Below are 27679 nucleotides of genomic sequence, written 5' to 3' on the forward strand. Positions count from 1 at the left end.
AGGGATCGAATTATATTTTGTGTATATAATAATTTGTTAGTGAATAATATAAACATAATATATAGTAAGATGTAATAATCTTATTTGATTTATGTGGCCGATATCAAATAGTGAAACAAGATTTTTGTTGTATTATTATTTGAATTTAATTTTGATGGAGTGTATAATAATTTTATATATAGTACATTTAAGTATATAATATTACGTCAGTAAAATTAACTAATTTTTATATTAATCAGATGAATAATCATATAAAAAAATAAATATAATTAAGATTTATTTGAATAAATTTCTATAAAAATAACTTTTTTAAGTTAAGTATATTTGATCTCACTGAAATTATATATATATATATATATATATATATATATATATATATATATATATATATATTAATTTACTCCATTATTGAAAGATATATATGATACTTTTTCTATTAATTTTTTAAACTATTTGATATTACATGTATGTATGTATCCTTTAGAAGAAAACAAAAATAATTACCACCACTAAAATCATTTTCTAAAAACAGTAAAATGTCAGAAATTATTTTTAATATGGAAATGAAGATGGTGTTTTGGTTGAATATTGATATTTAAAGTGTATTACAGTATGTGAAACTCATTCAATACGTCCCCCACGTGTTGCACCACGCTCTCCAGTCAATACGCTGCCACGTGTCTAACACGCCCTTCACGTGTTGGCCATGATACTGTCACGTGTCCAACACGCCCCCACGTGTTGTACCACGCCCCCCACATGTTGATTTTTTACCTACAAAATCCACCCATCTGTAATTACACAAAATAATTCCATTTCCCAAAAAAACACAGATATTTCTTCCATATAAAAAAAAATCAGCCGTAAAATGTTGTCAATACTTTATTTGTCATGTCCATGCAAATTTTGCATTGCCATAATCCAAAAACTGTGCATGCTTTGACATGGCATTCAGCCATTGGTGGAGCAGCTTATATGAATTTCTTTCATCCGTTTCGCTGCTAATTCTAATAACTCGATAAATAATCCATATTCCTCCATTTTTTTTAATCTTTGGACTCACTTTGACTGTGCAACATGTGTCCAATTAGCATTAGTGCTGAATTTGAGAAGGAAAAGCAGAACAATATGGATGGATGACAGTTTTCACCCTATAATAATGCATGATCTGTGAATAATGCAATCGATGATGTTGTTTGATTGTATCACAATTTCTGTCTTTTTCCAAACATTTTCTTGACAGGTTTGTTTTTCTTTCGTTTTCTATATATCATTGTCTACCATATCAAAATATTCTCTCTTAGAATTCAATAAAATTAAAATAAACATTGAAATTTATAAATTTGGGTATAAATTCTCACTCATATTTAAAACATTATTTTTTTTTATAAATTTATACAAATATATAATATAAAAATTCATACATGATTCTATATAAAATAACATAAAAAAATGAAAATATCATTTTTTTCCACGTATCCCTGGTCCGACAGATTAATAACTAATTCGTCGTGGATCGAAACTCCATTTAAGAGTTTGTCTTTAGCCAATAAATTGTTGCATGCACAAGACGATATTCGATTTATCGATATTTATTTAAGCGAACAAGTAAGTTAACTATCAAAACAATCCAACTTGATTTATTTTTCTTAAATTAAATCCAAACTAAAGTTAGGATGGCCGGCAATTTATCGATCCAGTAGATATTTTTGGTCCCCAAGGCCTTATTTAAGTTTGTATTCCCTTTTGGGCCTTGGGCCTCTTTTATTGGGCCTTCTAAGACTTCAAACGCGGAACCTATTGCACAGTTGCTGATTGGAATTTCAGGCCATAACATTAAAATCCATGATAAGATGACAAGATGAATATACTGACACTGCAATTTCTTTGATCTTTTTATTTTTTTACGTGTGCTACAAATATAAGAATTCCACCTTAAATTCATCCATTTTTTTTGTATAGGAGTTTAATTTATATTTTATAATATTAAATAGAGGTATATAAACAATAAAAGAATATTTTAATTTTTTTTCATGCACCTTAGTACTTTACCGTGTGCCTTATGTGTGAAAGCTATGAAACCAAAAATACCTAACAACAGTCAACAAACATGTATCTAGCTCTTAACGCAACTTGTAACTAACCTCTAACTGTGGTTAGCCTACCAACCAACTCAGGTAACGTACATTACGGCTATTTAATATTCATAGAACTAATTTATTAAAAAATATATATATATATATGATCTTGATTGTAAAGAATCCCCACCATTTGCATCCTTTTGGCGATTTTTGTATAAGCCATAGCTACCACCAACTTACCAAACCTATATTCATCTTTTTTCTTTATTTTCTTTTTTTGTATACTAAACATTTTAATGCATATGGTTGTCCTCTTCAATTAGAATATATTCTTGCTTTGCTTTTATGTCTCGCCATTGAGTAAACAAAGATGGGGAGTTAGGTCACCATACCTTAATTTGTTTTGAGGAAAATAAACAAGGATTATGACAAAGTATAGATAGAAAATTAAAAATAAACGTTATAATTGATAGTTGAGAATCGGTAATAATATTTTAATTAAATATATTAAATTATTTAATAATTTTTAATTATTAATTTTACATAAAAATAATTGCATTATCAACAAAAAAAATTAAACAAAACAAACCCTAATGAAGACTAATAATTGAAGTTATTATAATTACAGCATCTCAAAACTACTAAAGTAGCCTTCTTATACAGTAAAGCAAATTTCAATGTGTCTTTCCCGTGACCCGTGACAAAAAGGAGAATATACTCCAAAAATATACAAATAGACAAATAGTAAGAATTGTAAATTAGAAACAAATAATAAAGATTTAATTTCAATATTCCGTAAACATATTATTATTAATTAATAATTAATTAAACAAGCAATAAGTTCGACAAATCCCAAAAATAAGATTTAGTGTGTTTCAGGAAGATGTGAAGTCAAATATTAACAAATCTTACTGCTAGATTTTTTATCGAACAAATCTAACTCTTAGATTTATAATTTTAAAATTTTTATCTTTTAAATATATAAATTTAACCTTTAAATTTATGTTTTACTAAATTTTAACATAAATTAGAGTCTTCAATTTATATATCTACAAAATTTACAACTCAATTATCATAAAGTTTGAGACTCAAATTTTATAATTAAAATAAAAAATAACATCTATAATAGAAAAAAAATACACCACTTTACAATTACAGTATATTATACACTCACTCCATTTCTAAAAAAATCATTCTCAGAATTGTCCTCACCTTGATTAAAGATATTATAAACAAAAAATTAGTAAATTATTTTAAAGTCCTTATAAATTTACTAATTTCATATACTAAATTGATACAATTAAAATATGGGATCACGTGACTGCTTAAAATGAAAAAAAAAAAAAGAAACAATTAATGAGTGATGAGTTATGAGATTATGACTAATCAGTGTTAATGTTTCTTGTTTCATGTATTTTCAGGTTCAGATTCAGATTCCTCTTCACTTTCTAAGTTCAACAACTCCACTAATCACATGCCATTACCATTAATGTAGTTGGTTCCAGCAACTCAAAACCCCATTCACATTCTTCTTCTTCTTCTTCTTCTTCTTCTTCAGAGCCATGAAGCTGTGGCCCCTACTCACGTGGCACACGGCATTTGCATGCGCACTCTTCTTCACTGCTTTTACACTTTGCGTCTCTGAAGCTGTTGCTGCTGGAACACTCAACCCAACACCGCGCTCTTCGGCTTCGCTACCTTTCATTTGGCCACTCCCTGCCGCATTCACCTTCGGCAATGACACTCTCTCCGTCGACCCTGCCCTCTCTCTCGCCGGAAATGCCGCCTCCTCCGCCATTCTCAGGGCGGCGTTTGATAGGTACAGAGGGATCGTCTTCAAGCACTCTGATCGCTATGGTTTTCTCAGAACTCTCAGGACTACCTATGATGTTTCCAAATTGCAGATCAATGTTCAATCCCACAGCGACCAGGTCTGTGAATGTGCCTTTTTATTTTGTGGGTTTGGATAAAGTTTTGATTTTTCAGAGTGGGAACTTTGATATCTTGGCCTGTGTTGCAGCTTCAACTTGGAGTGGATGAAAGCTATAGTTTGTTCGTTTCAAATGCCGAGTTGCATTCCGGAGTAGTCACAATTGAGGTGTGTTTTTTGGGTTTTAACTTTTATTTGTTGTTTGAGTTGAATTTTAGTTGTGTAATCTAATATATATATATATTTTTTGCTGTTTTGATTTATTGTAGGCAAACACTGTTTTTGGTGCATTGCGTGGATTAGAGGTATGAATAGATTATACAACTTGCAACTCAGTCATGGTTCTCTATACTGATGCTTTGATGAGATGGTTTCTTGTCTGATTATAGGAGTTGTATATGTAAATTAATGTTTTTTAACACCTATGTAAATACATACTTCATACTATAGGCTTGCATTTTCTCGATACTATTCATGGAATTCGTTACCTGCTCTGCATATCTCTGCAATTTGATTGAATTTATTTGTGAAATTCTAGCATTTATGCATATTGTGTATGGATAATACACCTTGAGTATGCACCCAACATTATAGATGATTGACAAATTTGCAACTCTTGTTGAGTTATGTGTCACCTGTTTCATTAATTTTTTTGCCTCTTTCATGGTGCACCAGACATTCAGTCAGTTGTGTTCGTTTGACTACACATCTAAAACTGTACAAATAAACAAGGCGCCTTGGTCCATCCGGGATAAACCTAGATTTGCATACCGCGGGCTTATGTTGGGTGAGCCAAGATTGTGTAACTTAGGGAATTCTGTATTCTGTTTGTGTCTATATGCTATAATATGAGGTTATTGATACATTTCTTGGGTTTTTGTTAATTTTGCAGATACATCAAGGCACTATTTACCAATTGATGTGATTAAGCAGATAATTGAATCTATGTCATATGCTAAGCTTGTAAGATAGATGTTACATTTTTTTTTTTTTCATTTCTTCCCTCAAAGATGATTGTGAAACTTTGAAAATACAGGCATCTGCTAACTAGCACACATTGTTATTTGTTTCATGCCCTGTTGATATGAAAAACTCATGCTTGCTAGAATGTTCTGCATTGGCATATCATAGACGAGCAGTCATTTCCTCTAGAGGTGCCTTCATTTCCAAATCTGTGGAAAGGTTCTTACACAAAATGGGAACGTTACACTGTGGAGGATGCATATGAAATTGTCAAGTAAGACTTACCTTCTTCAGTGTCGTACCAATAAGTTAGATTTAAAGGCTTCTCCTATATATATATTTTGTCTTTTTCATAATCGTACATGACAAGGGGATGTACGACTGGGAAAAAACATGTTCAAACTAGCAATATACATGATGTTGCAACCATCTAGTTCTGCAATCTGAATAAATTTTGAACTGGAAATTTAGACAGTGAAATTGCTAGAAACCAGTCAAAGGAAAGGGGGTCCAAAATATTTAACTGCCTTCTTTGAGTCATCTTTCTTTCTCTACAATTGACTAATATTATGCTCTTTTTCATGTTGCATGTGTCTTGCCATGAAGCTTTTCAAAAATGAGAGGTGAGGCAGCTTCAAATTCCTTTTGAAGTTTCCATTTCATATTTTTTGCTGCATTTTATCTATCTGGATCTTGATTTTGGAATTCTCTTTTTGGTTTTGTTTTTCCTATGTTCCTTCCAAGTTTCGTCTTTCTATCGATCTGAATATGTTTCATAAGCACTTTCATGGAATATCACAGGTATAAATGTGATGGCAGAAGTGGATGTCCCTGGTCATGCAGCATCATGGTAATGCTAGTGTCATAATTTTTTTTTTTAAATCTGATAGCTTGATGGTATTGTGTATCAGAAATGTTTGATTTTTTTTATTATTCTTTTTATCTTTTTTTAGGGGTGTCGGATATCCTAGTCTTTGGCCATCACCCTCATGTAAGGAGCCACTAGACGTTTCAAAGAATTTTACATTTGATGTCCTTTCTGGAATTTTGTCAGGTTAGTTTTCCTATATATGTCGTGAATAAATTACTCATATAGTCATATGCATATTTTGACTAAATGCTTCTTCTACTTTATCCTTCTTCCTGACCATTTACATTGATCTCGTGAATTAATGTTATGTCTTTCTCTTGTTCTGAATTTTACAGATATGAGAAAAATATTTCCATTTGAGCTATTTCATTTGGGTGGTGATGAAGTTAATACAGGTCAGCATGAATGACTTTCTTCTTGCAAGAACTACTTGACCTAATATAGTAATATCTTAAGCTAATAAGCAAGGGCCCAGGAACCATTTTCAACAACAGCAGAATGTAAAGTTGATTTCTATTATGATAACATGTTTAACAGTGACCGTGTGTGCGACTTCAAGACATTTCTAAGTATTAGCGATTACAGTAAATGATAGACTTTAATAGATTTAGGGTTATCTTAAGCTATTTTGTTAAAGTGCTAATTGACAAAAATCCGATTTATTTTGGCAGATTGCTGGAGCAATACTTCTCAAGTGACTCACTGGTAACAACCTTAACCTGTCATATTCATACATTAATTTTATGCCTAATGTAGTAAATCCATTAAAATCCAACAAATTAGTGAAACTCAAACAAAATGCCAAATGTGATGATGAGATATAATAATTACCAAGTGCTTGTGTTGCTGTGTTTGATGTCATACATTGCAATCTGGTGAACTAACTATCTTGATTCATGAATCTGATTGATTGTCAATGTATTAAGCACAATGTCATGATTTGAAAATCCTTTCTTTATTTTGACTAAATCTCCAATTCAGGCTTTCTCAGAACCGCTTGACTCCCAAAGCGGCATATGAATATTTTGTACTGAAGGCCCAAGAGATAGCTCTTTCAAAAAGATGGAGTCCTGTAAACTGGTAAGATCCATATCACTCTTATTTTTTTCATATCATGGATGCTTCTCATAGTTCTGTAAACTCATTCTTTGTATCGAAAATATTTATATATTTAACGAGTGTTTCTAATTTACACATATTTATATGTTTATAACATCATCTTCTTAAAGCGTAGGCACATATTTCAACTTGACATTTTCTTTCCTCTGACTTCTCAGGGAAGAAACCTTCAACTCATTTCCAGCTAAGCTCCATCCGCAGACTGTAGTTCATAACTGGTGAATTTTCATCTATCTTGTTTTATTTCGCATGAAACTCAGCTGTTGGAGTCTAAGAATACCGAACTTCACTTGATGACTGTAGGTTGGGCCCTGGAGTTTGTCCAAAGGCAGTTGCAAAAGGTTTCAGGTGCATTTTCAGCAACCAAGGTGTCTGGTATTTGGACCATCTAGATGTACCATGGGAAGATGTCTATACTGCCGAGCCACTCGAAGGAATACGAAAAGTTTCGGAACAAAAGCTTGTACTTGGAGGAGAAGTTTGCATGTGGGGCGAGACGGTGGATACATCAGATGTTCAGCAAACAATATGGCCTCGAGCTGCTGCTGCAGCAGGTTAGCCATTCAGTTTCTCCATTGAAATGCATTTACTTTGTCTAGATGGTTACCAAAGTTACCATTCTAGCTAGCTCATTAACCGGTCCGTGTTTTCGCGCAGAACGCCTGTGGAGTCCGAGAGATCATACTACTAGAAACATAAACATTACGACGCTGCCGCGGTTGCAATACTTCAGATGCTTGTTGAATAGAAGAGGGGTTGCAGCTGCTCCTGTGACGAACTTCTATGGTAGGACTGCACCTACTGGTCCTGGCTCATGCTTTGATCAATGATCTTATTCTAATAGCTATTGCTATTGCTATTGAACAGTTAATGAGCTAGAATTGTAACCTTATAATTGAGTTAAAATCCATGTTGTAAGTTATTGTTGAATGAATAAATAATAGCCGGTTATTTATCTTTGGAATCAAAGCTCAAGTTTAGTTGTAAAAATATGATACATAACCAACGATTATTCAACATGATACTTGTAAAACATTGCATTATTATTGAAACTATTGAATCTTTCTGTTGATATTATTATTTCAAATTTTCAGTTGCTACTTTTCAATGTTAATCTTATTTTTGTTCTTTTAATCAGATACAGCTCACAACTCTATCTGTTTTATTCTTCTAATATATTATAAGTATATAGTTGTATTCTTATATAACCAATACGTTTTTGAAGGTCCTTTTCTTGCGCTTATCTTTCAAGTTTTAGTCATAGGGTAGGATAAAAAAAAAGCAAAAAAGAGAAAAGAGAACTTCATGTGTTAAGAAATGAATCATATGTATCAAAAAGGAATTCAACTTTATTTACAAAATAAAAGTTAATTATTAGAAAACTTACCCAGTTAGAAAAGCATTTATTCCCCCAAAATAAATACATTATGATGCACCTTGTTGGTTCATGAATGATGATAATGGCGTCCACTACAAAACTGAACATGAAGCTCCTCGTTGACACAAAGCGCGAGAAAGTTCTCTTCGCGGAAGCATCCAAAGAAGTGGTGGACTTCCTCTTCCACTTACTTCAGCTGCCACTGGCCACCGTAGTGAAGCTCTTAACCACCAAAGGAGCGGTTGGTTGCATAGGGAATCTATATCAGAGCGTCGAAACCCTAAACGACAGTTATTACTTACAACCAAATCAACCTAAACATTTTCTCTTGAACCCTAAGATTCCTCTCTCTTCACCTCTCATCTCTGCTCTTCTCCCTCCAAATGGCGGCGGCGGTGAAGGTCAATCGGAGTCTATCCCGTTGAAGCTGTACAGATGCGGAAGTTGCAGCAATTATACGGTTACAGATTTGTATAACTCTAAATGCAGCGCGTGTGGGTTTGGTTATATGGCCAGAGAAGTCAAATACATAAGCAAGAACGATCAAGTCAAAGATTCTTCTTTTAACAGCAATGGATTTGTGAAAGAGGTTGTGACATATACGGTGACGGATGATTTGGTGATTGAGCCAATGTCAACCATATCTTGCATCACCATGCTTAATGAGTTCAGTGTTAAGGATGTTGGTGTCTTGAAGGAGAAGGTTGTTGAATTGGGGATGCCAGAGGTAATAACAAGAGGAAGCTTTTATATAGTTATTTATTTATTTGTTTATTTTTTGGAAAATTTTGATTGATATCTTCAGTTGAATTTTATGTTTTGTTTTATAGGGTGTGAAGCTACTGAGGACTTCGCTACAGTCAGAAATGGTTTTAACCAATGTTTTTCTCAAGAATTCTGAAAACACCAGCTTTCATCTACTATGATTAATGTCTTGATTTAGGATATGCGCACTCTTAATCTTGATGTAAGTAGTTTTTATGAATAACCAGAGCTTGTTATTTTTTTTAACAAGCTTTGTATTTTAATTGTATACCATAAATATCAATATATCATGATATGTGTATTGGGCCAAAGTAATAAATCTTACTAATTGACTGATCATGCCATTTGTTCATAATATGATGAGATGAATCCAATTCAAACTTCTGCAAATATATAAGTTATCTAAAAAAATGCTATTTGTACACTAAAATCAGCCACTAAAATCAGTCATTAATGTATTTATGTATAAATACATGTGTGGTTTAATTTTTTTTTAATGTGTATTTATATTCTAATATATATTTTATACTAATAGCTGACTTTGGTAGCTGATTTTGATGTACATATAATATAACCTAGTTAGCTATTATAAAAGCACACACATTAAGATATCATTAATTTAAAAGACATTTAAAATATTTAGACTAATTTAACCGTAAGAGTGTTCTAATCTCCCATCCTATATTAAATGCTTAAAACACATATTAGGTTACTATATAATTCTTGATCATTGATCAAGGATATAAACAGTAAATAAATAAATTAATTAAAACATATTTTTATATTAAAAAAATTATTCCTAGAGTGATTTTTCTGTTTTTTTTTTTTTTGGCGTTTTGCCCAGGTTTTTAAACTTTTAAAAAAAAATCTGAGGAAATGAAATAAAAATATTGTTAAAGAAAAGTTAAATTTGAGCCAAATATTATAATAAAAAAATATAAAATAGCACCTCATACAAAAATAAATAAACTAGAGATTAGAGCAATTGCGCAAATTAAATTTAAGAAGCGAGTATTTAAAATAATAAAAAAAATTCATACAAAAAAATTAAATTTAATTTTCACAAAAATCGAATTAAGGCTTATTTGGATACCATTTTCGAAAAGATATTTTTTTAAATGATATTTTTTAAAAATATCTTTTACAAAAAGATCTTTTTATCTATCAATTATGTTTGGGTAAAATAAGATAAAAATATTTATTTATTTATTTATTATGTAAAAAATATCTTTTTTCTAAGCAAAAAAGATCTTTTAAAAAAAATATAAATTTTAGTTTTTCAAAAAATATATTTTTTTATTTTTTTAGTACTTTTACTATTAAAATTTGTCAAAAATATTAAATTTTTTTTTTCATTAAAAAAATATCTTTTTTTATCTATTTAATGACATCTAAACAAACGCTTATATAATTTTAAATTTTAAATTATTTAAGATAAACATATCTTTTAGATTTAAAAATATTTATTCACTTAAAGGTAGTTATAGCTAACCACACTACTAACACTATAAATAGTAGATACCGATGATATAAATCATATAATAAACATCAATAGAAATTATTCATAGTATCTTCTCTTCTATTTTTGTTCCACAATGGGTGTGAATCAGTGTGTGAAAGTAGCTCTCTTTTTAGGTCTCTTAGTATTATTTTGTCCTTCTTTTTCTTCATCAGAAGATGTGAAGCTTAAAGTGAAAGGGGTCACAAACATTGCTACAACTGATGAGAATTTCATATGTGCAACATTGGATTGGTGGCCATCTAATAAATGTGACTATAACCAATGTCCATGGGGAAAAGCTGGAATTCTCAACTTGGTATTTTATTTATTTTGTTCGATACTATTGTTGTACATTACCATTCAGAATATTGTATGCATTTTTAAATATCATAATGATAATTAATTATTGTTTTTGCAACCTTTTTACAGGACTTGAATAACACGATACTCTCAAATGCAATCAAAGGCAAGTCATATTTTCTCTAAATTCAAACCATTTTAATTAATATATATTAATTATAACTGATTTTTATTATGTTAGACTAACTTAATTAAATTTAGTTAACAAAAATATTTGAATGTGTAGTATTATTCTAATTAATCCAACCATTTAATTGCTTTTAAAATTGTTGCAGCATTCAATCCTCTGAGGATTAGATTAGGAGGTTCACTACAAGATCAAATTATTTACCAATTTGGAAAGCAAAAGCACTGTCCAACTATGAGAAAGAAAGAGAACGGCTTGTTTGGATTCAGTGTTGGATGCCTTCCCAAGAAGAGATGGGATGAAGTGAATCACTTTTTGAACAAAACCGGGTAATTAATTAATTAATATATATATTATTTTAATTTCTCAATATTATTATAATTACTTCACAAACAATCAATCTTATCTTATCTTATTCACTTATAATTTGCAGTGTCAAATTTACATTTGGCTTAAACGCACTCGTTGGCAAGAAAAATTCCAAGGAAGACCAATTAAACTGGAAGGGAGATTGGAATCCAAACAATGCCATAAGCCTCATGAAGTACACTGTCTCAAAAGGATACAATATAGACTCATATGAATTAGGTATCAAATTAAATTGAAACCCTTTAATTTTTATAATTTACTAATTTAATTTTTACCCATGATTTTTTATAAATTTAACATCTTGTGCTAATTAATCATATAGGAAACGAGCTATGCTCTGAAGGAGTATCAGCAAGAATAGATAGTGTTCAATATGCAAAAGATATCACAAAACTAAGGCACATAATTAACTCATTATACCCAAATGCCACAACAAGACCAAAGGTGATGGGTCCAGCTGGATTTTATGGTAAAGAATGGTTTGATAGCTTCTTGCAACATGTTGGACCTGGTGTCATTGATGGAGTTACACATCACATTTATAACCTTGGTGCTGGTACGTTTAATAATTCAGAATGTTTTTTGTTGCTTGATTAATTTGTTTAATTCTAAGAATACAATTGTATTATAAAATTATATTATATAGGTGTTGATAGGGATCTTATTAGCAAGGTTCAAGACCCATATTTCTTGAGCAAAATTGCACAAACTTTCAAGGATGTTTCAACGGCTGTGAAGGAATTCACACCATGGGCTGGAGCATGGGTTGGAGAATCTGGTGGAGCTTATAATAGTGGAGGCAAAGATGTATCACATACTTTTGTTAATGGCTTTTGGTAAGTTTTATTTTTTTTATTTTAAATTGAATTTCAGCTCTCTCTTTTTTAATAATTTTTTTAATTAATAATAACTATAGGTATTTGGACCAATTGGGTATGACATCAACCTTCAACCACAAAGTTTATTGTAGACAAGCTTTGATTGGAGGAAACTATGCTTTGCTAAATACAACATCATTCATTCCTAATCCAGATTATTATGGGTATGTCATATATATTCATTCATATTTATATAAGTAGTTAAATTAGATGTCATTTTTGAATGAATAACAATTTTATTTTCTTTAAACAGAGCACTTTTGTGGCATCGGCTTATGGGAACCAATGTACTTTCTATTTCTCATGATAGTTCACCATATCTACGTACATATGCTCATTGTTCTAAACAAGGGGTAAGTTAATAATTTCATTTATACATTTTATTTTTTTATTTTAAAATAATTTTTTAAAAATTATAACATATTGTCGAACTAATTATTGTCTCAGAGCGGAATCACATTGCTACTAATAAACATGGAGAATTCAACATCTTTCGATGTGTCCCTTGTGAATGACATGAATCTTTATCCGGAGGAGTTGGCATCAGAAGGAATAAACACAGTGAATTTGATGGATTCATTGAAAAGGGAAGAGTACCACTTGACACCTAAAGATGGAAACATTCAAAGTGATGTTGTGCTTTTGAATGGAACTCCATTAGAACTTACCAAGTCGAAGGAAATTCCAGAGCTTAAACCAAAGATTGTTGATGCTTCTTCTTCTTCTCCGATCAAAGTTGCACCTCATTCAATAGTCTTTGTGCAAATCAATAATTTCAATGCACCTGCATGTGCACCTCCTACAAAATAGATTACTAGGGTTCTCTATTGTTTCTTTTTTATTTTTCTTATAGAACTTAAATAGAGTTATTAAGACTTATAGAGCATATGCATATATATATATATATATATATGTACTTTGCTGGGAATAGTTTATGATTAAATTTTCTTTTTAATTTCTTTTATTTTCAATTAGTTATATACTTATCTTTTTTATTATTGATGACTTCAAAGATACGCATATTATTTACAGGATTAAAAACTAACTGATTAACTGACACTATATATTCATATATAACGATTTAAATTCACAATTGAATAAAACTTGAAATATTCATGATAACTTTTTAATATTGTTTTATAATAAAAATCTGGTATATTAGTAACAGAATTAACTTCCTCAGCTAAGTTAACTAAGTTATCAGTAATAGAATTATCTTCCTTAACTATTTTAAGTTTTTAACTTTTTAACTTTTTCATTGTAATAAATATTTTTTCCTCTGCAAAAAAAAAAAAAAAAGAGAGAATAAAGAGAAAAAAATTGAATAAAGAAAATCTCAATCAGCTAATACACGAGAATTTCATGTTTGGATGTAAATTTTAATAAAGGTTTACTTTGTTTACAAGCCACGGAATAATAATTGAATGTTTATACTATAGCAATTTGCTGATTTCCTCATTGAATTAGCATAAAATTACTCTTTTAAAAAAAAAGGTACTAGTTCCATATATATAATTGAGCTATCCACTTGTTGGACCTAAAGATCTGTGTTTCAAACTGTGTACAATAGTATTAAATATAATTAAAAAATAGGTTTAACTACACAACAAGATTTCTAATTAATTTTTTTATAGATAATATAAAATTTAAATTTTTAATATAATAGTTATATATTTACTATAGTTATAGTAATTTGACTATTGCCAAAAATGAAAAATCATAAACTTCTTGTGTTTACCAAAAAGAATGTACTGTGCATATTAAGAGAAGAAATTAAGAGTCTTTGGCCTACAAGAAAGATATTAACATAAACTTTCACTAATTCACAAGATAATTGTCACACAAATCTTGGTTCACTAATTTATCTTGAGCATTATATTCTCATGCATACCTCAAATCACTGGTTTTACCAATAATGCTGAAATGTACCATTCATTCTTCTGAATCCCATCATGATGAAGCTTCTTTGCAGCATGCCATCTAAATCTGTTGAACCCAACTCTATCAAACATTGACAAATAAGTTCCATTAACATGTGATCCAAAGCAGAAGAAATGTTCAAGCCAGAAAGTTTCCCCTGGCCTCAACACCCTATACACATCATATAGAAAAAACTCAAGCATAGTCTCTGGCAACTAATTCCCTATGAATTCCATGGAATGAACAATATCAAGTGTGTTCTCAAAGAATTGAAGCCTCTGAGATATGCTGAGATGAATTGGAGTCAATCCCCTTGATGCAATGAAGTGGCTGAATGAACTGTCCAAATCCAGTGTGCTTGTGATGATTGTCACATTCCTTTCTTTCATCCTTGCGGCAAATGTCCCTGTTCCACCATCAATGTCAAGTCCGATATGGATCGTGCTGTCGGATCTTTTCGTCCCAAGAACTTGGTCTATCCCAAAATCAAGTCCACCATCATCAAAGATCCACCTACCCTTTTCCCTTCCTTGTAGATCAAAGCAATCTTTACAGTACCCTTTATTGTTCTTCCTCTCAATGAGGCACTTGTGACTCTTACAAGTGTAAGGATCCCAAACAATGTTGCTATCTGGTGGAATTTCTCAAAGGCTATCTTGCAAATCTTGATTTGGCTCAACAAAATCTTTTGGTGACTTGGGATGGCACCTTCTTTTAGGGAGTGGCTCACACCCTTTTGACACAAGCATTTGTGCAAACACCTCATCTGCAAGGCATTCACCTCCTATGTCATATGACATGTATTGGTTCAACTCATCTTGGAACCTCAAACACACCGCGCCAATTGGAGAATGAATCTCATCTGATCCTATCCTATCCATTGCGAGTATCCGAAAGGGAGCTTGTAAGAGGCAAGTGCAAGATTAAGCTCTTCATTCGAAGACCTTTCGCCATTGTTGTTTCTAGAATATTTCTTGTCTTGTTGGACAAAAAGGTTAGTTGAGTTGAGCCTACGGTGAAGTTCAGACAAAAGTGAATAGCTAGCAGCAAGTTGAGATTTTGTGGTGTTGAGTTTTTGCAAGATTGAGTTAAAGTTATTATTATGATGAGGAGGATGATGATACAAAGAGCTAAATGGGCCAGTAACAATGTATATGTTGACAAGGTTTTTGTGACTATTACTAGCACAAGGGGATTCAACTTGTGTTTTAGGGTGTGACTATGACTATGTCCATGTTGATGATCATAACCTTGAAGCTTCAATTCCCATTTCTTTCTTCCCTCAAAGGGCTTAGAAACGATGGGGAAGAATTGCAAAGACAAAAATAAAATTATCAACATGGAACTAATGATGCTTCACAAATATATATTGGTTTTTTACGATATTTTCTCACTCGAAATTTCATTTAATGATGTGTCCTTAGCGAATAAATTATTATGCATTAATGAGAATTGATTTAATTATATTTTAACAAAGATTTTCTTAGATTCATGAATACAATTTTGGATTCTTAGCTTGGTTTGCTTTAATTGGATGGGTCAACACTTAAAAAAGATTATATCATCCAAGTATAATTGGTCAAAATGATATTATTTGTATATTATGTAAAAAAGAGATAGAACATATATTTCATTTGTTTATTAGTTGTAAATTTATTGGGCACGTGTAATGTATTTAGTTGTATACGTCAGATAGACGGTAGACAATTTTAAGTAATCTTAAGTAGCCTTTTAATAATTGGATTTATGCACTTAGAGAAAAAAAAAAGAGCAGAATAGATGGTTGATTAGCTTTTTTTACTGTTATTTAAAATATTTGGCTTGAAAAAATATTAAGATTTTTAGGAACAAGTAATTAGGTGTAAAGAATGTTATTAATAGATCGGTTAAAAATTACTAAAAATGATAAGGTATTGATTTTTATGATTATTAATGATAATATTAAAAATAATTATAAATTATAACTTATAAATTTTGTTGTTATAATTTATTCTACTTTAATGTATTTAGCTCTTTATTTCAAAAAAAAAAAAAAAAAATTGGATCCTAAGCATTTATATTTGTAGTAATTTTAGTTTCTACTTTATTAGCTTTATTTGGTTTAGTTGTTAAGAAATATTTATGTTATGTTAAGACTTAAGTTTCTTGTTATAGTACGCGTTTGTCTTTTAGCTATTATCTCTCTATATTTAATTATATGCAGCTTCAGGTAGGTTTCAACTCTATGAAATATTATGAGTTATTTTTTTGTCCATTCCTTTTTATTTTTTAATCTTTTTGTTTATTTCTCATATAAATTTTTAGTAATAGTATCACTCTGGTAAGATGGTAGCTAAAAATAATGATAAAAAATTAATTTTAATTATTTTATAATTAAATTTTTAATTGTATAAATAAATTAATAAAATATTATTAATACATTAAAATATACTATTAAAATTAATTATTAATATATTTGTGTATAAATACATGTATAATTTAATTATTTTTAATATATATTTATATTTCAACATATATTTTATAATTGTGACTTATTTTGTGACTGATTTTGATATATATGTAGTATAATTGTAAATCAATTAATATCTTTGTACAAGAGTAAAATCTAACAAAAAAACGAAAATTTAGCTAATATACATCGGGATATGATAAAATTACTGGTAGTAAAATTTTTTAAATATTTTCTCTTAATAAATATAAAACAAATAATATTAGAAATTTAGACCTTTTATATTTTTAATAAAAATATTTTAATTTATAATTTTAACTTATATTTTTAAGACACAACTTGTCTATTTGTCTTACATTATGAAGTGATGCACACCTTGAAGCATTAAACCCTTGACCTTTATATAGCTAATTAATAAAAATAAATTGGCAAAATTATCTATCAGCATACATGTAAATACACAAAATGTTAATTACTTGCAATATACATGTAAACACACATGCAACTTGCATTCACAATTTTTCTCTAATTTAAAAATGCAATCAAATCACTAATCAATTTTACGAATATTTCGTTGAGTTGATGTGTTTAGGTGTCGAATACATTTTGAATATGACATTCGTCTGACATACGTTTTTATGTATAATAGTGTCTTAATCAAAAATAAAAAAAAAATTTTGAACATAAGTAGCTCAACACAGTAAAGTGGAGCAAAGGAAACTAAGAACAACCAAAATAAACCATAAACATAAAGAAAAGTTGTAATCCGTTGTCATCTCCGGCATTGCCATCAACAACCAAACGGATCCACTCCACACCATTCCTTATAGCTCAAGAAGGACAGAATCTTAACTCCTTCAGCACTTGTCTCTACTCTATGGAAAACTCTACTATTCCGCTCCAACCAGATGTTCCAAATAATTGCGCAAAATCCTATCAGCCATTTCTTTTGCTCAGACTTCCCACCTGTTACTCCAGTCCAACTCTCAAAGAACTCTTTAACGATTCCTGGGATGGTCCAAGCTCGATCAGTGAACGTCAACCATGCACACCACACCTGCCACGTAAACTCACAAGCAAAAAATAAATGATGTACAAATTCTATGTCCTTTTTACACAACACACATATATTGTCATGATGATTAATAATGCCAAGTCTACTCAGCCTCTCCTTCGTGTTGACCCTGCCTACTAGCACAAACCAAGCAAATAGCTCAACTCTTGGAGGAACCAAGCTTCTCCAAATGGAGCTTGTGAAGTTGTAACTCATAATGTCAGCTGAGAGAGTCTCCTGCTGTAGCACCTGCACAAAAGAACTAGTAGAAAAAACACAATTTTTATCAAATTTTCATACAATTGAATCCTCTCTATCAACCGATAACCTCACAACCCGTAACCAGTTCTGAAGTTGGTTGAGCAGCTCTAACTCCCATTGGAGGAGTTCTCTCCTCCATTGGAAGTCCCATACCCACTCTAACCCATCCTAAAACCCACAGTCCCCTATTACGGATCCTTGTTGATTTGAAACAGAGAAGAGTCTCGGAAAACAATCTCTCAAAGAGCCACCTTGTAACCAAATATCCTCCCAAAAACGAATGTTTCTGCCATTTCCAACCTCCATAGACAGACCCCGGATCAGCATATCTCTTGACTGTTGCTCCTTAATATTAAGGTGGCAGATATCTTTCCACGGCCCCCTCTTGATGGTAGAGGTTGGCTTGATAACATAACAGTTGGGTCCAACTGATTGCAAGAGCAAACAACCCTCTTTCAAAGTGGGCAATCCTCCTTTGAAAAGCGCCACCACCACTTGAACAAAAGCGAGGCATTCCTAATTAGAGCATCTCCCACCCCCAAGCCACCTAGCTTTTTTGGCGCTTGAACTACCTCCCATTTCACTAATGGAATCCCGTTGTTCCCATCTTCTTTACTCCACAAGAACCTTCTTTGCAGTCCAATGATCTTTTCTGCAACCCCCTTTGGCATCTTGTACAGGCTTAAGTAGTAAACTGGCAGACTATTTAGAACAGATTTTATGAGGACCAACTTACCCGCTTTGTTGAGAGATCTAGCTTTTCATAAGCTCAGCTTGTCTTCCACTTTGTCTAGGATTGGTTTCCAAGTCTTCACCAACCGAGGATTAGCACCAAGAGAAATTCCTAAGTACCTGACAGATAAGACCGCTTCAGCACATCCCAACAGACCACACATATTCGTCACCCATTCCTTCTCACAGTTGACTGAAATTAGACTCGACTTCTCAAAGTTGATACTCAGGCCAGACATTAACTCAAAACAACACAGAAGCCTCTTATAATTCACTAGAGTCTCCGTTTTCTGTGGGCAAAAAAGAATTGTGTCGTCTGCAAATTGGAGATGCGACAATTCTATGTTGTCCCTTCCCACCAGCAGTAGAGAAATTCTATCATTTCTAACCGCCTCCCCCACCATCCTGTGCAGAACATCAACAACAAGAACAAACAGGAAAGGGGAGAGTGGATCGCCTTGCCTGAGGCCCCTCTCCATCTTGAACGGCTTGGTTGGTGACCCATTGATTAACAATGACATAGATGCTGTAGTCACACATTCCTTCACCTAGGTCCTCCATCTAAGACCAAAACTCATCTTCTGCAGTACTATATTCACAAAGCTCCATCTCACTCTGTCATAGGCTTTCTGAAAGTCCAGTTTAACAATTGCCGCTTGTTTCTTTCGCAGCTTAAGCCATTGGACTGTCTCACAAGCAATGAGGGCACCATCATGTATTTTGCGACCCTTTACAAATGCAGACTGAGTCTCTCCCACTAGATGTGGCATCACTGATCGCATTCTTCTTACTAACACTTTGGATATCACCTTATAGACACAGCCAACCATACTAATCGGTCTTAAGTCTTTGATCTCCTTGGCCCCCTCAAATTTTGGAGCTAGTACTACCCAAGTGACATTAACATCCACTGGTAGCTTAGCACTCTGAAAAAAGCCCAACACAGCTGCAGTAAACTCCTGACCAAGCTCATCCCAACATTTCTTTATGAAGTTCATGTTATAGCCATCAATACCTGGAGCTTTACTGGACTCACAATCCCAAACTGCCTCTCGTACCTCCGACGACGACGACATTTCCTCTAGAACTGCTGCCTCTTCGCTAGTAATCTGCTTGACTAGTCCATCACGGATCCCAATTAAAGGGGCCTGCTCCTGCCTATACAGCTCTTTATAAAAACCCATAATCGCATTCTTTATTTTGGCCTGATTTCGAACCAATCTTCCATTAATCACTAAAGAATCAATTCTGTTGTTCCTCCTTATTGTCGATGCTATGTTATGGAAATACCTAGTGTTCTTGTCCATATCTCTAACATGTTTGGACCTAAAATAAATTTATAAATAGTATATATTATTATTAATTAAAAAAATATTTTAAATACTTTATATAAATAAAATAAAATATTAAAAATAATTTAAAAAATAATTTATATTTTAATATCAATAAAATAATAAAATATCATTATAATTTATCTAAAAAATACTTTATATTTTATATATATACGTATCTTCGTGTCTTATCAAATTTTAAAATTCGTACATCGACGTATCTCATGTCATATCTTGTATCTGCGTTAATATCCATACATTATAGCTAATCATATATGTATATGCATTCAAATAAAAATTAATTTGAATTTTTTTTATTTGGTCATACATATTCACACTCTTCTAAAATTACTATATAACTCAAACTTTCTTAATTTATTTAATCAAAACTTTACTCTTGTATTTTCTTTGCAACTATATGATTTTTTTCTCTTTCTCTCGTTTTAGTTATCCATAACCTCTCTCCCTTTTTATTTAATTTCTTTCTGCAAATCCTTTGTTAATTTAAAAAACAGAAAATAAAAAAAAATTAAGTTGGTTGGAAATGAAATTCCGAAACTAAACCAGAGAAACCATATGACAGGAAATGATTATCCTATTCTCTAGTATCTTGTACTTCGATTCTTGATAAGACAATTCTCTAATCAATACAATAACCTTTGGATAACTGCAAGCCTCCTCTTCTATTCAACATCACTTATAAATGAATGCCTACCCAACTCTCAGAGCAAGCTGTTGTGGGATCATGGCATCATCCGCATCCACTAAAGTGCAAGAAAGTTCTGTTCGCCGAAGCCTCCAGTGTGCAAGAATGGAATCAATCCCCTTGATGCAATGAAGTGGCTGAATGGACCGTCCAAATCCAGTGTGCTTATGAATTGTGATGATTGTCACATTCCTTTCTTTCATCCTGGCAGCAAATGTCCCTGTTCCACCACCAATGTCAAGTCTGATAGGGATCGTGCTGTATCCCAAAATCAAGTCCTCCATCATCAAAGATCCACCTATCCTTTTCCCTTCTCTGTAGATCAAAGCAATTTTTACAGTACCTTTTATTGTTCTTCTTGAAATAAATTATTTTATTAATCCAAATCATCTATATTGAATCACTAAAAATATATTATAATGCAAAAGTGTACTTTGCTCATAGAAATCAGAAATTATTAAAAAGATTTGGATTTTGTAAAAAGCCTTCTGTATTTTTAGGTGGTTAAATTGCAACTCTTTTAATGGGAAAAAAGCAACAAAGGCGGCTTTAGTATATTGGAGACCGAAACACGGAAGGCACTATCTATATTTGAGCATGGCACCTATTAAACCCTAAATCCCAAATAAAATAGTATAAAGTCCAAAAAATAATATATCTAAAATTCAAAAGATAATTATGTAAAAAACAAAAGATAATATCTAGTTTTATTCTCATTTAATTTCAAATTAAAAGTAATAATGACTTATTTAATTTAGCATTTATAACAATAAATGAGATCACTATTATATAAGTTATTTAATTTGAAATAGCATAATTTGTGATTATAATTAATATATGTATTGCCCACAAACAAATTAGGAAATTAAAATAATTTTCTAACAATCTCCCACTTGAGTTATACATATATTCTTTCTTGATACAATCACGTCTTATAAACTTTATGCGCGCATCTAACTGCTATTTTTCTCATTACTTTAACAATCTGGTCGGTTTCATATATTAGATATGGAATTACCACAGTTCACATTAATGTCGTGACTAAACTAACTACCAATAACAGTTTTTATAAATATATGAAACAATGTATTTACGTCTTCATATTGGAAACAAGACAATTGCATAAATTTAAAGAACAAACAATTTATTTATGTAAATTGTCCTATAATTGATCACCTTTTGTCTAAATTAGTTTTGATTTTCTTTACAAATATAATAGTTTTAAATAATTAAAAACATGTAATCTTTTGAAAAAATCATTAAGAGATCAAAATACACATTTACTCTTGTATTTTCTTTGCAACTATATGATTTTTTCCTCTTTCTCTCGTTTAGTTATCCGTAACCTCTTTTTTTATTTCTTTCTGCAAACTAGGGGTGCACAAGATTCGGTCCGGTCCGAAGACCCAGACCGAATCCGATGACTTTGGGGTTAATTTGGTCCGGTTTTGTTATGGCCGGTTAGATCCGAGGTTTCAATAGATGGCTCCGGTTATTTATTAAATTGGGTTCGGGCCAAGACTCGGGTCACCCAGCCCCGATCCGTTGGACCCGTGTAGTTATTTGCTACTTAATATTTTGTTGTTATAGGTTGGTATGACACTATAAATTATTATTATTATGTTAATCTTGTGTTGGTTGTTAATTTTGTTTTAATTGTCTTTTGAACTTTGAATGTTTAATGTGTAATTGATATAATTATTATTATGAAACTTTAAATTATTATTATTAGATTCTAAATTATTATTATGCGAATGTTGCATTGTTATGGAATAATTATTTTTCAAAATTTAGAGGTTCAAAAGATGTAGAATCTAATTTTTGGTGATGTCGTGATAAAGTTGATCAAGACCCGGACTTCACCCGGTTTAAACCCGGCTTAAGTGTGGCCCGAAAGTAACACGATTTCATCGGGTTTAGGATCGGGTAAGGATCTCATAAATAGACCCGGTCATTATTTAGGGTCGGATTCGGATCACTACAAACCAGACTTCACCCGGCCCCATGTGCATCCCTACTGCAAACCCTTTGTTTAATTTAAAATACAAAAAATAAAAAAGAAACTAAGTTGGTTGGAAATGAAATTCCGAAACTAAACAGAGAAACTATATGAGAGGAAATGATTACCCTATTCTCTAGTATCTTGTACTCTCCGATTCTTGATAAGACAATTCTCTGATCCTCTCCTTGATCAATACAATGACCATTGGATAACTGCAAGCCTCCTCTTTTATTCAGTATTCAACATCATTTATAAATGAATGCATACCCCAACTCTCAGAGCAAGCTGTTGTGGGATCATGGCATCATCCGCATCCACAAATGTGAGCATGAAGCTTCTGATCGACACAAAGTGCAAGAGAGTTCTGTTCGCCGAAGCCTCCAAGGAAGTGGTGGACTTCCTTTTTAACTTGCTGCAGTTGCCACTCGGTGCAGTGGTGAAGCTTCTAACAGAAAAATCTATGGTGGGTGGCATAGGCAATCTCTATAAGAGCGTGGAGGGTCTTGGTGACAGTTTCATGCAACCAAACCTATCCAGAGATGTTCTGCTGAATCCAGCTTTCCCTTCATCGTCAACCGCCATCTCTGGTCTTCTTCTTCCATCATCAGCTGCTGCCACGGGAAAGGTACATGGAAGTAGTGGGTTTGTGAAAGAGGTTGTGACGTACATGGTGATGGACGATTTGGTGATTCAACCCATGTCAACCATTTCAAGTATTACTCTGCTGAACAAGTTCAATGTGAAGGAGGTTGGTGCCTTGCAAGAGAAGGTAGTTCAGCTTGGAATGAACGAGGTATCTTATCTTGTTATTATTTCTCTTGATTCATAATAAATATTAGTTTGTTGTTATTTTAGGTCCCGAAATGCATATGATGTGCGTCTGTTGTACAGGGCTTAAGGCTACTGAAGGCCTCATTGCAGTCTAAGATGGTGTTGACAAGCGTCTTCCTCAAGAATATAGACACATAAAGAGATATTCAAGTAGTTTCATCTATGAGCCTCGCGGTTTCAAATCAAATGTTAAGAATGCCTCTATTTTGTGTTTTGTTAATGTATGTATGTATTTTGAACGATGCATCCTATCCTTATGATGAGATGCTCTGCTCTCTAGTTGACTCAATATGTGTAGTCATAACTCAAAAGTAGCATTTCCTGTTGACTATTGGTATTACTATTATTATTATGTGGCATTTAACATTTCCTTGTTTGAATTTACAATCCTGAAAAGGTTCTTATTATTGTGGTAGGGTCGATATACAATAACATATATAATATTAAAATGTAAGAGGTTTAATTATTAGAAGGACGTGAATAAGATGACAAGCAGATAGTAGTGAATAAAACACACAGAGAGGAATTTGCATTTTTACTTTGTTGGTCAATAAACAATGAAGAAATATGTAGAATTAAATTATGGAACAGACGAACAGTATATGAAAAAATAGAAAAGCAATGAAAATATTAAATAATATAAATAATAAAATAAAAAAAAGAATTAAAATTAAAATTATAAATTAAATTATTAATTAATTATTTTTAATTTTAGATTTTAAATTTAAAAAAATTGTAATTAAACCGAATCAAAATTGGTACTGGTACTGTTACTCCTAGTAATATGCTAACCTCTTATTTTTTATTTGTGATTTTTCGTATGTAGAATCACTTCAGTGCCGCTGCACTTTTCTATTGTCCGGTCTAACACTGCCTAGCCTCTTGCCGACGTCGCCTAGCCTCTCTTCATCCCATTTGCATTCTGTTGCTCCCATTTGCACTCTGTTGCAATGTGAGATCGTGTTACAGCATTTTCGTGCAACTTCTTTTCTTCTGCCCATCCGCAGCCGGCCATGCAGGCCCCATCGCATTCTCGTCGTGTGCAGTAGTGTCGTCGATATCTGGTGCCATACGTTGTTACATTTTCATAGTGTATAACCGTCACATGCATGTAAATGAAGTCTAATTTGGATGAATGGCTTTGTGATGCTGGATCGTCATTTATCAATAACAAGTCAGATGTCTAGTACATTAGGTATACGGATTATTTATGTGGCTAGTTTGATTAAGTAGTTACTATTAATATATGTTGGATGTTCAATTCAATAGGTATGTAGATGGTTATGTTATAGGTATGTAGATGGTTATGTTGATTCTTAATTGGATAGTTATTTTTTTTATTTAGTTTACTCATACACAATTAACAATAACTGAATATTCAATTCATTTGATATGCAAATGGTTGTCCTAATATTAGAGTTTAAGAGATAATTTAAAAATAGAATTTTTCTTTTTTACTTTATTAGACTAATTCTAAAACCTATTATTCACATTGTTCACAAAATTGATTGTGTAGTTAACAAAACCGGTTAAATTATTAAACAGTTGTTGAAGATATTTTGAAGAGTTGAGATAACTATTAGTGGTATTGGAAAGGTAAGCGGTGTGGACTCTCGAGGCGCATGCATGCACCAATTAAATGGGATTTCCAGCTTCCTTCGTCTCTATATATCCCTTAAAAAATCACCCATTTTTACTCCATCTCTGTCTTTGAGGCATGACGACCAACACATCCACTAAAACTAGTTTGAGTATGAAGCTTCTGATAGACACAAAGGGAAAGAAAGTGCTGTTTGCAGAAGCTTCTAAAGAAGTGGTGGATTTTCTCTTTACCTTGCTTCAGTTGCCACTTGCTACCGTCGTCAAGCTTTTAACCAAGGAAGTTGCCGTTGGTTGCTTAGGTAATCTGTATTCTAGCGTTGAAAACCTGAACCATATTTACATGCAATCAAATCTATCTAAGGATCTTCTCCTTAGTCCAACCGTTCTTGGCCCTACTTCACCTTCCATCTCCTGCCTCCTCCCTTCAGCTGCTGGAATGATAACGCCAAAGCTGTACGGGTGCAACAATAGTAACTGCAATACTATATCAGATTTGTATAACTCTTTTTGTGGCACTTGTACGAAATATCCTTATTATAATACGACGAAGGAAACGACCTATATCAAGCGTAACACAACCAATCGATTGAATTGAGACCTCATGTTGTTTTGAAGTATTTAATCGATTGGGTATTATAAGCAATTGATTGAATTATTAAAAATTCACATTTTAGTCATCGTTTAATCAATTGGGTAATATGACCAATCGATTGATTTTTGTGAAAATCATGCTGCCTTGCAATTTTCAATCGATTGTTTTGTGATAACAACCTATAGTTGAGTTATGGAAACCTGAAATTCAATTGATTGTTTTGATAATCCAATCAATGACGAACGTCACGGATCAAATATAATCTTTTAATCGATTGGAATAGCCAAAAAGTTTATTACGATCAATGGAAGATTTAATTCGTTATTGTTTTTGTTTTTTATTGCTAATAAACATAATAGATTAATGATAAAATAATAATTTATAAAATAAAAAATAATTTTTATGATTAAATAAAATATATGGGGTTAATTTGTAATTAAAATTAGATAAGGACTATTTATCAGTTATTAAAAAATTTAAAAAACATATTTTATTATGGGACCATTTAATGGTCCAAATGTTCTGGGACCATCGAATCCTTTGCTGTACTTTTAAGTGTTGTTATGTTAGGTAGATTATTTTATGTTACCGTTTTTTAGTATAGTTACTGTTTATTGTCTATAAACATGTTAATGAATATAAGAAAGTATATTATTAGTTAATTTAGTCAGAGTTATTAGCTTGTGTTATAAATTAGAAGGTAATTAGTGGAATAATTAATTAGGTTAATTTAGATAAGAAAGAAACGTGAGCAATAAAATTTAGAGTGGAGTTAGTTATAAATTAATTAGTTACATGACGACGTCAGTTAAATATATAAGCTAATTTTCATTTAGTTTATTTTTTAATAATCTAGTGTGTGATTTTATTTTACTAGACTGTGTTTCGATGGAGCAGCATTTATTGGGTTATGAACATGAGATGTATAGATTGGATCACGTTGAGCACATTGCTGGGAGGCTTGATCGAGTGGTATGATTTTTTAACTTTTTATTTTATTTTATTGTATTAAATAAAAAGTGAACTTGCTATTATATTTCTTCACGGTACCTTTTTTTATTAATTTTTTTCCGTTTGGTAGGCGCCTCGGATCTTGCGCACCAGACAGAATTTGATGACACGGCCGCCGGAGCAGATTAGGCCATATCTGAGACGAGCTGAGTTTGAGTACGTGGCCTATATGGTCGAGTTCGAGCACGATTGGTCGCTTGCCTCGGCGTTGATAGAGAGGTGGAGGCCTGAGTCCCATACATTTAATTTACCGTGCGGGGAGATGACTATCACCCTGCATGACGTGGCCTATCAGTTGGGACTCAGGATTGACGTTGATCCTGTGAGTGGATGCATATGTGGGTGGGAGCAGCACCATCAAGGACCGACTATTGAGAAGTTATGTGAGCAGATTCTGGGTGTTGTTCCCGATCCAGAGGACAGACAGTCACAGACAAAGTGGACTGTGAAGCTCACTTGGTTCCACAACACGGTTTTTAAAGAGTTGGAGTAGGACGCCACAGAGGAGCGCCTGATGTGGTACACGAGAGGAAACATCATGCAGTTGATAGGGAGTATCCTCTTCCCCGATGCATCTGACTTTCGGGCGCATATCAGGTGGCTTCCCCTGCTGGAGGACCTTGATACATGTAGCCAGATGTCGTGGGGTTCGGCTGTGCTGGCATGACTGTACCGCCAGATGTGCCGAGCCACAGAGCATGGTCAGCGCAACTTGGGAGAATGCGTCAGCTTGATGCTTTCTAGGGCCTACCACCGTATTCCGTTAGTACGGCCTGATGGCTTTTATGCTCGTCGCTTTCCCCTAGTTGAGAGGTATTATAAACACTAACCAAAGTTATTCATATC

General features: G+C 32.4%; 4 protein-coding genes and 1 pseudogene across 4 annotated transcripts; 4 read left to right on the forward strand and 1 right to left on the reverse strand.

Moving 5' to 3' along the window:
* Nucleotides 1-3486: 3486 nt before the first annotated feature.
* On the forward strand, nucleotides 3487-8036 carry LOC107618525 (beta-hexosaminidase 1). The gene is made up of 15 exons (XM_016320619.3): nucleotides 3487-4012; nucleotides 4102-4179; nucleotides 4281-4316; nucleotides 4687-4798; nucleotides 4904-4974; nucleotides 5118-5248; nucleotides 5581-5597; nucleotides 5776-5824; nucleotides 5928-6028; nucleotides 6181-6240; nucleotides 6517-6550; nucleotides 6827-6925; nucleotides 7123-7182; nucleotides 7268-7518; nucleotides 7622-8036. The coding sequence occupies exons 1-15, from the start codon at nucleotides 3644-3646 to the stop codon at nucleotides 7792-7794; spliced, it is 1641 nt and encodes a 546-aa protein (XP_016176105.1). The 5' UTR covers nucleotides 3487-3643; the 3' UTR covers nucleotides 7795-8036.
* A 298-nt stretch (nucleotides 8037-8334) lies between these two features.
* LOC107616722 (uncharacterized) lies at nucleotides 8335-10882 on the forward strand. Its single transcript, XM_016318660.3, has 3 exons — nucleotides 8335-9069; nucleotides 9173-9309; nucleotides 10782-10882. Exons 1-2 carry the CDS (start codon nucleotides 8416-8418, stop codon nucleotides 9266-9268), a joined length of 750 nt encoding a protein of 249 aa, XP_016174146.1. The 5' UTR covers nucleotides 8335-8415; the 3' UTR covers nucleotides 9269-9309; nucleotides 10782-10882.
* On the forward strand, nucleotides 10703-13152 carry LOC107616242 (heparanase-like protein 2). The gene is made up of 9 exons (XM_016318224.3): nucleotides 10703-10924; nucleotides 11038-11074; nucleotides 11244-11424; nucleotides 11529-11683; nucleotides 11787-12020; nucleotides 12111-12300; nucleotides 12381-12506; nucleotides 12596-12695; nucleotides 12790-13152. The coding sequence occupies exons 1-9, from the start codon at nucleotides 10703-10705 to the stop codon at nucleotides 13150-13152; spliced, it is 1608 nt and encodes a 535-aa protein (XP_016173710.1).
* A 900-nt stretch (nucleotides 13153-14052) lies between these two features.
* On the reverse strand, nucleotides 14053-15603 carry LOC107616241 (putative methyltransferase At1g29790; annotated as a pseudogene).
* A 7492-nt stretch (nucleotides 15604-23095) lies between these two features.
* LOC107616239 (uncharacterized) lies at nucleotides 23096-23766 on the forward strand. Its single transcript, XM_016318223.3, has 2 exons — nucleotides 23096-23590; nucleotides 23689-23766. Exons 1-2 carry the CDS (start codon nucleotides 23096-23098, stop codon nucleotides 23764-23766), a joined length of 573 nt encoding a protein of 190 aa, XP_016173709.1.
* Nucleotides 23767-27679: the final 3913 nt, after the last annotated feature.

Source organism: Arachis ipaensis, chromosome B9, assembly GCF_059453495.1.
Source record: "Arachis ipaensis isolate K30076 ecotype BB chromosome B9, ASM5945349v1, whole genome shotgun sequence".
NCBI lineage: Eukaryota > Viridiplantae > Streptophyta > Magnoliopsida > Fabales > Fabaceae > Arachis > Arachis ipaensis.

Bases quoted from the DNA above. Each gene is read 5' to 3' on its own strand.
- LOC107618525 (XM_016320619.3), top strand. From the start codon at position 3,644: ATGAAGCTGTGGCCCCTACTCACGTGGCACACGGCATTTGCATGCGCA. The intron at 6,029-6,180 runs GTTAGTTTTCCT...TGAATTTTACAG, and splicing joins CCTTTCTGGAATTTTGTCAG to ATATGAGAAAAATATTTCCA. The intron at 6,551-6,826 runs GTAACAACCTTA...TCTCCAATTCAG, and splicing joins ACTTCTCAAGTGACTCACTG to GCTTTCTCAGAACCGCTTGA.
- LOC107616722 (XM_016318660.3), top strand. From the start codon at position 8,416: ATGATGATAATGGCGTCCACTACAAAACTGAACATGAAGCTCCTCGTT. The intron at 9,070-9,172 runs GTAATAACAAGA...TTTGTTTTATAG, and splicing joins TTGAATTGGGGATGCCAGAG to GGTGTGAAGCTACTGAGGAC.
- LOC107616242 (XM_016318224.3), top strand. From the start codon at position 10,703: ATGGGTGTGAATCAGTGTGTGAAAGTAGCTCTCTTTTTAGGTCTCTTA. The intron at 11,075-11,243 runs GCAAGTCATATT...AAATTGTTGCAG, and splicing joins ACTCTCAAATGCAATCAAAG to CATTCAATCCTCTGAGGATT. The intron at 12,696-12,789 runs GTAAGTTAATAA...TTATTGTCTCAG, and splicing joins CTCATTGTTCTAAACAAGGG to AGCGGAATCACATTGCTACT.
- LOC107616239 (XM_016318223.3), top strand. From the start codon at position 23,096: ATGGCATCATCCGCATCCACAAATGTGAGCATGAAGCTTCTGATCGAC. The intron at 23,591-23,688 runs GTATCTTATCTT...TCTGTTGTACAG, and splicing joins TTCAGCTTGGAATGAACGAG to GGCTTAAGGCTACTGAAGGC.